Source organism: Prosopis cineraria, unplaced genomic scaffold (assembly GCF_029017545.1).
Source record: "Prosopis cineraria cultivar Desert tree isolate PC_DT_omini unplaced genomic scaffold, ASM2901754v1 PC4, whole genome shotgun sequence".
In the NCBI taxonomy this organism is placed as follows: domain Eukaryota; kingdom Viridiplantae; phylum Streptophyta; class Magnoliopsida; order Fabales; family Fabaceae; genus Prosopis; species Prosopis cineraria.
Window position 1 is genome coordinate 5,271,921 of NW_026555335.1, and position 13,826 is coordinate 5,285,746.

General features: G+C 30.3%; 1 protein-coding gene across 1 annotated transcript; it reads right to left on the reverse strand.

The window, feature by feature from the left end:
• Positions 1-5,761: 5,761 nt before the first annotated feature.
• On the reverse strand, positions 5,762-6,788 carry LOC129309841 (ethylene-responsive transcription factor 1B). Its single transcript, XM_054951580.1, has one exon. The coding sequence runs from the start codon at positions 6,705-6,707 to the stop codon at positions 6,021-6,023; it is 687 nt and encodes a 228-aa protein (XP_054807555.1). The 5' UTR covers positions 6,708-6,788; the 3' UTR covers positions 5,762-6,020.
• Positions 6,789-13,826: the final 7,038 nt, after the last annotated feature.

The following is a 13,826-nucleotide window of genomic DNA, read 5'->3' on the forward strand; positions in this document are numbered from 1 at the left end:
GGTCAATACTTTACAAACCAAGCACCCTAGGATGTGCTATTTGGTCATACATGTTGGGATATCCAGTGCTCTAGATAAAGGAAAGCTTTCTTTAATGAAGAGGATGATAGCTTGGATCTAGAATTGCTACCTTGGAAAAAGCAAAGATAGATCTTAACCTCTTAAATACTTGCTTTATTTTGATGAAGAGAGTAGGAAACTACAAAAGCAAATGGTATCACACGCCTTGAAATAGGAGAAGTTCAACTAAATTTGGATGGCTCTTACAAGAGCAATGTTGGTAAGTGTGGTGGTGTCATACATGACAAAAATGTTGATTGGCTATAGGGTTTTATGCTAACATTGGCAATTTCCTACTAGCCATTGCACAGGTTGTTGCAATATTGCAATGTCTTATGTACCATGTTTTGGAATAAAGGTTTACAAAGAATTAGAGTTTTTAATGATTGTGCGAAAACGATTAACCTTATTTTGAGAAATAGGATTGATTTCCCTTCTTGCAGTGATCTCCTTCAACTAGTCAGATTACTTTTATATATGGATCGGTGTGTTTTTAGACTTTATGCATAGGGAAGCCAATTTTTGTGCACATTACTTCGCTAGTAGTGCCACCTTTGACAAGTTTGGCAATTTTTGACTAATCATCACTTTTTTTTGCAAGAAATTTAAATGGCTTGTCTTTTGAGTTCTATTTGATTTGACTATGACATGCATTGATGCATGATTGGGATTGAGAATCTAAACTAGGGGGCTTATTATCAAATCTTAACATGAAATTTTAAGAAGTAAATTTATGGGTCTTTATTTATACTTACATATCTATAATTAAAGTTAATGCCACTTTTCAGGTAAGTACACTTACACTTTAATATTGGATAATTTTAATATTTAGGACAAGTTTTTTTTATAAAATAAAATTTTTTAACTAATTTTAATTACCTTTATTGATCTGTGCGATTCTACTAATTTAAGCAGTATTTTAAATTGTATCGCAAATAGTATCAAGAAATGTCAACCTCGCGTGCCAGCTAAAAAGTATTTATTGGCCTTTTCGGCAGGATCAAGAGGAGAAAACATAATAAAATAACTGTACATTTTTTTGATAAACTGATAACTGTACATTTTAGAAGGAGCATGTCGTGCGTTGCTATTTTTATATTAAAAGGATAAGTTCAGTCAGATAGTGAATCCATCGAAAGTATGCTTTGATCAAAACGCGGAAGGTCGGTGCCTAATTTGATTGGGTAACGAAATTGAAGCAAAACCTTTTTTATTTGTGTAGTTTTTTATTTACCAATTGCCACGAATATATTGATGGTAAAGATTAAACCCTAATACGCTATAAACCTTATTTTGTCCCATTCCAAATATAAAATACAATCCGATAAACGCACGTTGCCTTTAAGAGTTGTATATCCTCACGTAGTCTTCAATTTGACGAGACTTCTTTAGTTTTGACGAAAGCCACCAGCTTCCTAGGCTTTATTGGATTCGTCAATGAATGTTGCCTTCCATGAGTAGAAAAGTCGAAGCCCATTTTATCCATTTCTTCATTCCTAAACAAATGCATAATATTTTTTTAAAAAAAAAGAAATTGTTGACGCCTATTTCTAAGCTCCAATGAAGAAATCCTCCATTAATTTCGGCAGGATTTGGAAACTTTAAAATTAAAGGCATTTATATTTTGAAATTATATGCAAATTAAACTAAATATTTTTCTTTCTTTTATGAAATAAATTTTAATTATTTAGATACTTAGATTCATTAGAGTTAAAATTTAAGTCACAACTTAAAAAGTGTTTACATATGCATTTATAGATTAGTACTTATTAATTAACAAAACTTTTATACTGACAACACTATTTAGAGTCCTTTTGTTTAGCTTATTTCATGAAAAAATTACTTAGTTTTTTAAAAATTATTTTGTGAGTTTTATGATATTTTTTAAAATTTAAAAAATAATCAGAATAAAAAAATTGAATTTGTAATTATTTTAAGAAGCTACTTTGAGTAGCTTCTAAAAATAATTTAATGCAATGAGAGAAAGCATTTTAAAAATGTGAGATATGCAAAAATATCATAAAATTTTAAAATAATATAATAATAAATTATTTTTACAAAACACAAATCAAAGAAGATATAATAAAATTTAAAAATAACTAACTAATAATCACTTTTTTGCTATTGTAACCAAATATAAAAGAATATGTGCTTTTTATAAAATTTTTACAAAAAAAATCTCTTTTTATAAAATCTTTAAACTACCTAAAAATTACTTATTTTTTAATCTTAAACAAATGGATCCTTTAACCTATATTTTTTAGGGAATAAATTTCTTCAAGTTGAGAATTCATAAATTTATCAAAGAGACAGAATATTTTATATTTTATAAGAAAATAATAAAATGATAACAAAAAACTAAAAAAGTTTATATAATTCATGATTTTTAACTTTAGAGAACTTACTCCTCATTTTTTACTCAAAGCCTAAGAAATGGACTGTACTATTTGTGACTTGGTAAGAGTAAAATTTACAATACATTCTATTATATATTAATATATTGTTTAATAGTATAATTATTAAGTCAAGTAAATATTTAGTCTAACTCAAACAAAATCTTAAATTTTTTTAATTATTTTTTTATTTCATAACCTGGCATCTTGGGAAACATGAGAGCATCACCCTCACTCATCTCAAATTATTATTGCCAATGGTGGCTTCATAGAACTTAAAAACCTCTATAATCTTATGCATTAATGTATAAGTTTGCATTCTGTTCCTTCTTTACGCCTTCTTTAAAAAAATTTCTTCAATATAATGTATGCAATCAATTTTGAAATTCAGAAGACCTGAATTGTAATCAAGGAGGATTAAATGGTCAATTATGGTGCACATATAATCAATAATTCAAAAATCAGATTGAATTGGTCAGACCGTTGCGTTAATGGCTTAGTTTAAACTAAATTTATTTTTCATGATTGAGTTATATTGAACCAGGTTGAGCCACTATTAAATCAGACGCTAGAATGAAATTGGAAATTGGAGCAGTTTTTAGAAAATCAAATAGTTTATAATATAATATTATAAAAACTAGAAAAATTAAAAAATAGATTCTACTAAAAGTCAACTTTATTTTTGAACAATTTATATATATAAAATATGACTTGAGACTTTTTTTTATAAAGAAGTTGACAATTATAAATGTAAATATATATATTTTTGAGTCTATTCATATCTAATTTAACTAAAATTCACTTATATTTGGCTTATAATTTATAATTTACAGTTGTCATGTTATTAATATACTATAAATTTTTCTTTGTATTTATTATGTACATACATATATATAATTTTATTTTTGTTTAATTATTATGTCAATAGTTTGATAATTAATTCAATCTAGTTAGATCATATAAACCATAAATTAATGACCTTTCTAGTTCGACATCCTGTTCGATTATTAAAATATTGTATACAATGTCGTTCCTTACTTTATCGATGGGGATGGATTTGGCAGTTAGCAGGGGAATGCCGCAAGTATGAAATTACATATTCGGTTCAGTCAAATTGAAGAATTTACTTAGACTTCATATACCTAATTCTCTCTGGAAAAAAAGTTTGATTAGTATTAAAAAAAGCTTTATAATAATAATAATGAGAGTTACAAGACTACTAGTATTCCTCCTTTTCTAGAGATGACCAAGTTCACTTAATTGGGGCAGGGTGGTATCCAATCAATATTAAAACTTACAAGTTACAAATGATTAATCCCACAAAGTTACCTTCACCAGACATTGATCCTTTAATTTAATCCCCCATTTAACCATAGATCACGTGACATTCATATTATAGATATGTGCTCGTTGGTGATTCTTTTCCTAAACGGAATATTCACCAATCACCACGAAAGTAATCTCCTGGCAAAAACAAATTGTCCTTATACAGCTAGCTACATCATCTTCATCCATTTTGTATACTCTCTTCATTAAAAAATATAAAATATTATTTAAAAATTTAAATATTAAAAATATAAGATATTTTTAATCTTTCAAGGTATAATTATTATTTTTTTTTCAAAAGTACTCCTATTGATAGTAATTTTATATTTATTATAGGGTGTTTAATAAGATAAATATAAAAAGATAGGATTAATTTAAAAATAAATAATTACTTTATTAAGGGGTAAAATTTAATTAAAAATGCTTTACAATTTTTAATGAAGGGAGTACATATTTTATCAATAAGAAATGTAAAAGTGTGTACTATTTCTTTGTAATATTAATGGATTAACCGTATCTTAATCAAACTTGATTTGTGTTACTCTGAAGAGGGGTGGGTGAGGGGTGGAGAAATTAAAGCTTTACAATGCCTAAAGCCATTTGATATTGAAAAACGAGACAAACACAGTGAGCCTTAAGAGGAAGGAAATCCACTTACTCAACATTTGTCGGATGGTTCCAAGAACCTTCCTCTTAGGCAAACACAGTAGAATTCCACTTCCATGTTAAGAAGTTACAAGGACCAGAGACATGGAAAATGAATATATTAATGAAATCCCATGTGAATATGTAAGATATATTTGCCTTGATCAAGTATTAAATTCTGCAAAGATGTTTTGGTCCAAGTTCCCAACCGCTTCAATTGAGACTAAACCCGCCCCTAGAAGCTTCTTTTTGCACTGCTGATATCGGACTCAATTAATGACGTTGAAATGTTCTGATATCTTCTGCACCAATAGTTTTCAATGCAATCCAGGAAAAGGAGAAAGAAAAAGGAATGACGACAAAATAATTTAAAAAAATTAATTAATTTAATTAAGTTTTAAGTATTAAATTTTAAAAATTTATAATTTAATTTTTTTAATTTTATAATTTTATTGTGATAAATTCGTAACTTATATTTTAACTTTTAATAAAAATAAATGTTTTATTTTTTAATCATGTTATAAATTCATCACAATACAGTTATAAAATTTAAAAATTGAGTTATAAATTTTTAAAATTTAATATTTAAAATTTAATTTAAATTAATTGATTCTCTTGATAACTCTTTTATCATTCTTTCAAGGAAAAAAAAAAAAAAACCACCAACTTAACTACCCTCTTTCGTCGTGCTTTCCTATGTAACATCCCTTCCAAAAAGAAAAATTATACTCTTGTGCAATACAAGTTCATTATTGCAACTGCCGAGTCCACCAATGTGCTATCACCTTTTGGTTCAGCAGTATGATTATATATGCTCATTAGACAACCTGAGCTTAATAAGTTCGAATCATTCACACACATAAACAAATTTAATTCTACAAATAATATAATCAGTCTTTTTTTCAACATATTCCTGTTTTTGCCGTAAATACATGTAGCGCCGCCACTTGTGATGATCACAAACCATATGAACGACCCACAAACTAGAGAGAGAAGGGGGGCGTATCCTTTGTCAGATACCATGTTGGGCGAACAGGTGCTGCCAAAACGGGCCCCGATCTTGCTTCCTTTAATCAAACGTTTAAATTGTCATTTATTTATGTGACAACCAAAGTTAGAACTGATTTCCCTTGTCTTGATTATTATTTGTAAGAATCTGTTAGCCTCAAATCTCAATGATCTCAGAGAAAAGTGGAAAGCAAGGAAAATTGAGGGGCATAAAGACAGAGAGGTTGCTAATATGGGCAAGAAAGGCCAAGATGTGCCTCCACGCGTGCCTTTCCCCGCACACGACTCGACCATGTGCGTTGACAACTTAATCTCATCACTTAAGAACACGACTAAACCTCCTCGAATTTAATCAAGACATAACACAGCCCTCACAGGACTCATCGCGATCCCCTGTCCTTTGAACTTCACGTCACCCCCAAAAAAAAAAAAATATAGTAACAATAAAGCAAGGCGAGTAGATAATTCCTTGCATTAACAGAGGAAAACATACATACTCAAATGATCTCCAAATACGATCATTATCATAATACAAAATACTTGTGATTGTAAGATTACAAGAAGGGAAGGAAGGAAGGAAGGAAAGAATTAATGAACATTGAGGCAGAGAGGTTCTGATGGCCTCGGATTCTCTGAGGACATCAATAGTTGCTCCAAGTAATCTGAGCCGAGATCTTCCAGCACCACCACATTGTCTATTCTTACATCTCTGCAGTCCGACTTGTTCTTCTTCTTGTTGCTATTCACTTTTCGTCTCAACGAGTGCTTTCTCTTCAGAGCCACCACCGGCGAGCAACCGTCTTCTGATCCGTAGTTCATCTCCTTCAGGGACTCCCTCACCCTCTCCACCGGGAAATTCAGTATGGCGGCCGATCCTCTCATGGAAAACGCGGCTTGGTCGTAAGCTAAAGCCGCCGCCTCCGCACTATCGAAGGTCCCCAGCCAAACCCTTATGCCGTGCCTGGTGGAGTCCCTTATCTCGGCGGCGAATTTTCCCCAGGGACGCCGCCGCACGCCTCTGTAGCTCTTATCCTTGGCGGGTGCGGCTGCCGCAGAAGCAGTGGCGTCGGACTCGGAGCTGACCTCCTCGTCCTTGACGGAAGGGAAAGAGTCGTTGTTGGCCTCGGAAATCATGCCGTAGAGGAGCATCTCGTCGGGGTCATTCTCGTTGAAGGGGAGATAAGAGTTGTGGAAGTTGGAGGAGAAGAAGGAATCGGAGGAATCGGAGGAGAAATCGGAGGCGAGAGAGTGGAAGATGGAGAAAGAGGAGTCCATGGGAGGTGGTGGTGAGCAGAGTGAGTGCCGAGGTTGCTCTGTTTTTGTGTAATGTTGAGAGTGGGCGCTCGGATCAGATGGAATGCGAGCGGCGCGCCTTTATATAGCAGTTTGGGTCAGGGGTGAAACGGTAAGAGTGGCCGCCCCACATTAGTGTACACATCATACTACATGAGGTTAAAAAAAAAGAGAGAGAGAAGAACAAACTGCCAGGCGAATTGTCAACATTCATTAGTGTCTCTTATCTTATTTATAAAATACATTTTATAATATTTATTTCATTTTATTTATAAGTTATGATGAGATTTTTTTATATAATATTTAAAAATTATTTTTAAAATTATCTTTTATAAAAAAATAAAAAAACATTACTTTTTAAATTTATTGTATAGAAGTATATTTAAAATTTTATATTTTTTATTTTTTTTGCACTGATATTGATAGGATTGGTAGAAATAACTTATAAATAAAATTAAAAAAATGCCAATTTGTACTATTACATTGTTTTCAATTCTTTGGATTTAATGTATGTAAATAAAAGATATTATATGGAGTGTAATTTAAAATTTAAAATTTCCCAGTCAAAACAGGTTTTTACCTTGCATTTTATTTTTGAAATATATATAATCTAAACAGAAAATAAAATCTGAATAAATTAAATTTTTTGGTGAATAGAATTTAAATTTATTATAAAAAATATTCATTCATTTCGCAATTGCATAAAATTAAAATAATAAGTCATAGTACTATCTATAGTATTATGTACAATAAATTTTATATTTTTTATTAAAGATAATTCATTTGTAATCTTGTATTAAAAGTGAAGAAAATAACAATAAAATAAATCGGAAATCAAATGTGTATAATCTATCTTATAGCACATAAATTCCATAAGAAGTCATGCACATTGAAAAATTGGCTTGCAATCTGTGAATATCATTCTGTTTTGAGAAATATGATTTGTGTTCGGTGGATCCTGTTCGTTTTTTTCTAAATTACCCTTTCATGCATTGTATTGATTCTGCATGGGATCCATATATTTTGTCTTGTCCCGTCTTTTGCTTCTTCTTCTTCTTCTTGTTTTTTTTTTTTTCCAATTCAAAAGCAACTGTCTTGTGCATAAATATTGTTATAGATTAAAAAACAATTCTTGCATATGGATAAAAGGCACCATGTTTTTAGAATCAATTCAATAAAAACATGTCATGTCAAATAACTATAAGTATAAATTAATTTTAGAATAAATTGGTTCATTGGCCAAAAAAAAGAAAAATCTTATACCTAAAAAAGATGGATCAAATTTTTTAATATTTGAGAGTATGACCAGTTCGTATTGATATAGAAAAAATTTATCGTTGAAAATTTAAAAATTTACAAAAATTTATTATTGATATAAATAATATATATTGACAAATATAATAAACCGATCATGATGTAAAATATAATAAATGTTAAACTTTTTTTTAATTTAATCCTGTAACATGAATTATATCTATAAAAATCCTTTAATTTTGCCGTAGATGATGATAGAAAGAGAAGACAAAAAGTTAAAGATACACCCATTTAAAAAATAAAGATATTACAAATAATAATATACAAGATTTTATTTAATTAAATTACTTTAATTTTATTAGGCAGGCCATCGATGACACAATATATTAAATCTATATAAATATTTTTCAAAATTTAAATAATCTAAATATACATGGTGCAAGATATTGATGATGAACGACAAACTTGTTTCAATTAGGTGTGTTGTATATATAAAAATTGAGATTTAAACTTAGTAATCAGTTATTTAATGGACATAAGTTCTGTACTGTTTACATTGAATTGAATTGTTTGCGATACACGCATACTTATTGATAGAGTTAATTAATATGATCTAATATCAGTACTAACGAGCCAAATTTAAGTATTGTTGGGATTAATTAAGATTAACTTTCTTAAAATGATTTTTTATACATTTACATCGTAGGAGGATTTAATTGGAAGAAGGTTATTTTGGGTTTGCCACAACAAAAGAAGGTTAAACGGGGGGCGCGTAATAACTAATAGAGTTAAAGGGAAGGGTGGGGAGGAGAGAGAAAATAGCAGGAACACGTGGGTCAATCAAGGGACGGCGGCACGGTCAAGACTCCGGAAGAGGGTTGCAGCTGACGTCACTGGATGACGCCTTTTTTCCTAAATTATTTAATTTCTCGTCTGTTCGGATCTCTTTCCTCTGCTCACTGTCCATTCCACCTGAGCTATCCCATTGGAAAACTCCACCTGGACTACTTATTCTCCCGTTCTTCGCTTTTTAGTTTTTACCCTCTCCCTTTCGCTCTGTTTATCTTTTCAGGGTAACTTTTTGTTTCACATTATATTTTTTTAAATATTAACAGATAAATTGTTTTTAAATAAAAAATAAAAATTCAGTTAAGTAAAATGTTATAATAATATTGAAGTCTCAAGATATTTTTTTAATATTAAATCTGTATGTAAATTTTTTAATCCTCTTCTACTACTTAAAAAGTTGTATCATTGATGGAATTAAATTTGTGAATGCTTGTATTAAACTCATGAATCATATAAAATTAGCTGCACTTTGTTGAATGAAAAAAGTTGCATGATAAAAAGTATAATTTTTCAAATTGCTTTAGTCATGGTGAAACTAAACTTGTAAATACTTATATTAAATTTATAAATTATATAAAATTAGTTTCACTTTGCTAAGTAAAAAAATTGCTGATAAAAAATTATGATTTTTCAAATTGTTTTGGTAATTGGTGGAACCAAACTTAGGAATATTTATATTAAACTTGTAAATTATATAAAATTAATTGCAGATGGGTACTAAAATAATTTCACACAAAAATTTAATCTCAAAGAAGTTATTTAGGATTTTACTATCATTATCACATTTCAAAAAATTAAATTGTTATTTTTTTTATTTCAAATGAATTTATTTGTGATTCTCCCAATCTTAAAATTTAATAATATATTTTTTACTTCACTCTCATTTAATCGAATAATTTAAATAATTTATTAAATACAATTAAACACTTATACCTATTCAAACGCTGTTAAATAAATAGGGGCGGATTTGACAAAATACACCATATTTTACATACTCATTAGTAAGTGTCCAAGAACATTAAAAAGCCAATATAATGTAACCGATTGAAGATCTTCCTTACGTTCTATAATATATGAATAAATAATTTTTAAAATTTTTTCAAGAATCAATAAACGCAGAAAAAATCAATTCAATTTAAGAAATGTTACTAATTTTCTTTAGATACCCTCGTTTAATAATTGTCTGGTGGCTTTTAATAATTGATTTCATTAAGAAACACGCACTTTTAATAAGGGGAAAAAAAAACTTGTAATAAAAGCTCCCCGTAAAAGGTGGTTGTTTTTACAAATACGACCATGAGAACCCTTTCAGGATTCTCTTATAAAAATGACTAGAGTGAGTAATGTTCAAAGATTTATCATTAAATATTTTTTAAAAAAAAAAATTTATCATTGTTATTGTTAAAAAAATATAAGAAAATATGACAAATATAATAAAAGTAAGAGATAAGTATAAAGATAGGAAGAATCTTCATTCATGTAAATTTTGAGATACATTTAGTAAATTTTTACTTTTATTGTTGTTGCTACTGCTGTTGTTTGTATACATAAGCATGTAGAAACTTAGTCGAGAGAGATATACAACTATCCTCCATACCTTAAGGAAAACAATATTTGTTATTGTCATTGATGAAGATTTTCTATAGAACTCATTAAAAAAATATATCAATTTTTCGCTCTTCTAAAGGGGACCACTTGTACTGTAACATCTCAAAAATTATCCTCTTAATTAATTAAGCTAATGAAAGGTAAATATATATATTTAAGTATAAATAGCTTTAAGGATAGTCAGAGACGGCTATTGGGTTTGACTTTAACCTTTAGATTGAGTTTGAAAACGAATTGGGTTACAAGGGTTCAAATTGTAGAAAAAAAAAATTAGATTTTGACCCAGTGCATTATGCTGTAGCATAAAAATTTACACTGCAACATGATTTCTAGAATCATTTTTTTAAAAAAAAATGAAAATAGAGGAAAACATCATAAAGATTCTTTTGTGGAACTATTAAGGTTTGGGGGTTGCCTTTATAATTAAAAATTTAAAAGACACTAGTGTAAGCAAATTTAAACCCTCTATTCTGTTCCTGATAGAAACTAGGACAAGTACTATAAGATTTTAAAGAATTAGAAGGGCTTGTGGTCTGGAAAAAGCTTATGTGGAGCCAAGGGGTTCAACTGGTGGATTGGCTCTATAGTAGCAAGAGGGGATTGATATGAATATTTTGCAACAATCATTAAATATAATTCATGTGAAGTTAAATTCATCCACTGTTAGTGTCCTTGATTTTATAACTTTCATATACGGGGCACCTTGTGATAGGGACAAGGAAGTGGTGTGGCAAAGGTTGAGGGCAAGTGTAAGGGGTGTGGTGAGATCATGGTTGTGTGTGGGTGATTTTAATAAAGTTGGGGCTTGTTCTGAAAAAGGGGTAAACTAGTTGCTATGATCAAACTTTTAAATTTCTATAAACTTTTAGATGATTGTAGTTTAATTGATACTGAGTTTAAAGGCTCAAGGTTCATATGGACTAATAGGAGGATGCGGGATGCAAATATTAAGGAGAGAATTGATAAGGGACATGGTAATGTTCTATTTCGTGAGAACTTATAAGGCTCAGGTGATTCACTTTAAACTAGTGGGCTCTAATCATCATCTTATTATTGTTGATTGTTGTTATTAGGATGAGAAAACACCAAAGCAATTTAAATTCAATGTTGTTTGGATTAACCATAAGTGTTATAAGGATATTGTGTTGAATGGATGGAGTGGAGTAGGAGAGCTTGTGGTTAACATAATTAATGATTTTGTTAGGAGGATTAACAGGTGTAGATGTGTGTTGATTGAATAGAGCAAGAAGGAATTTCATAACAATAGGAAATTAATTGATGAGCTAAATGTGTAATTAGATGCTTGGTATGAAAGAGTTTGGAATGAGAAGAAGTTGTAGCAAGCTAATAATTTGTTGAAACTAACTGAACATGCTTAAGATCATGACGACGTGTTTTGGTGGCATAAAGCAAGGCTGAATTGGATCAAATATGGTAATAGAAACACTCAACTCTTGCATAACAAAGTTATTCAGTGATAGACTAGAAATATATTGCTAAAATTTAGAGATGATGATGGCACTTGGGTTGAAGAGTTTGTAATGATTAATGAGATGTTTGAAGGCTTCTATAACAATCTATTTACTATAAAGACTTCTAAGCACGTGATTGATGTTCTAACGTATGATTAAAAGTAGTAACAAATGAAGAAAATTGGTTTTTGACAAGGCTAGTAATAGAAGAGGAGATTGAAAATGTATTTTTTTTATCTTGGAGCAAATAAGGGCCTAAGGCCTGGTGGTTCTACAGAACTATTTTATCAAGCTTCATAAAAGGAAGTGAAGCAGGAGGTCTGTGGTATGGTAAGGGACTTTTTTTAAAATGGTCATTTCGATTTGAGAAAGTTGAATAACAGTCGTATTGTGTTGGTGCCTAAGGTTGATTGTCTTGAGTTTGTTACTTAGTTTTGATCCATTGGACTTTGCAATGTTTTCTACCAAATTATTCTAAAGATTATGACAACTAGGCTGAAGAGATTAATGAGCAAGTACATATCTCGATAACAAAGAGCTTTTGTGGTTGGAAGATTTGTGCAAGATAATATGATAATTGCTCATGAGGTTTTCCAATATTTGAAGAGGAGAAAGGAGGGAACCATAAACAATTTAGCTCTAAAAATTGAATTAAGCAAAGCCCATGACCATGTTGATTGGTCTTTTGATAGAAATGATATTGAAAATGGGACTTTGTAGTAGGTAAGTAAGGTGGGTGATAGATTGTGTTTCTTCTACTGATTTTAAGCTTCTAGTTTCTAGGAAGAAAGTGGCAAGAATTAAACCAAAGAGAGGTATTGGGCAAGGAGATCCTTTCTCCTTACCTTTTCATCATTGTAGTTGATGTACTTTCTTTAATGGTGCAATATCATACAATTAAGGGTGATTTGAAAGGGTTAAGGATGTCTAATAGTGGTCCCATGCTCTCTTATTTTTTTTTTACAGATGATGCTCTTTTTTTTCATTAGAGGTCAAAGTGAGAATTGTTTAGTTCTAAAGATGATTTTAACTATGTTTAATGTAGCTTTAGGGCAAGAGGTGAACTTTGATAAATTTTGCATATTTTTTTACTAATATTGCACTTGAAGCCAAGGAGGAGATTGAGGGCATTTTAGATGTCAAAGCAACTAAAGAGCATAGTAAATATTTAGGTTTACCATTAATTTAGGGTAGATCTAAGGCTTCAACTTTAGCATTTATTAAGAGTAAAGTTAGTAAACAACTGCAAGGTTGGAACCAAAAGTTATTCACATTTGTAGGAAAGGAAGTTTTGATAAAAGCTTTTGCAAACTCCATCCCTGCCTGTTCAATGTCAAGTTTTTTATTTCCCATTAAATGCCATAAAGAAATTGATAGACTCATCTCTGATTTTTGGTAGGGAAAATGGCCAGGATAGGGGGAAAATTCATTGGAAACTTTAGGAATTGTTGTCAAGTTCCAAGAATGAAGGTGGTATTTCAAAGTTTTTAAGCTTTTAATAAAGCTTTATTGGCTAAAACTACTTGGAGAGTCATGCAGAACCCTGACGATCTTTGGTGCAAGGTTCTAATAGGACAGTATTTTTCTAAATTCAATTTTATGGAAGCTAAGAAGAGACGAAAAGCCTATTGGGGTTGGACTAGTATCATTGAAAGGAGGGATCTTCTTTGTGAAGAGTTATTTTGGAAGATTGGCAATGGTAGAGATGTGAGGGTTTAAGGTAATCAGTGGATTCCTAGTTTTCCATCCATGGGGTTATGAGCAACTAAATACTAATAAGAAAAAGTTGAAGGTTGAATCTTTGATTGTTGATGGAAGATGGAATATTACTGCTATTTTAGGAAAAATTTTAGATTCAAAAAATGATCTAATTTTGAGTATTCCCATTACTAGTGGTGAAAGGAGTGATAAGACTATT

Bases quoted from the DNA above. Each gene is read 5' to 3' on its own strand.
- LOC129309841 (XM_054951580.1), bottom strand. From the start codon at position 6,707: ATGGACTCCTCTTTCTCCATCTTCCACTCTCTCGCCTCCGATTTCTCC.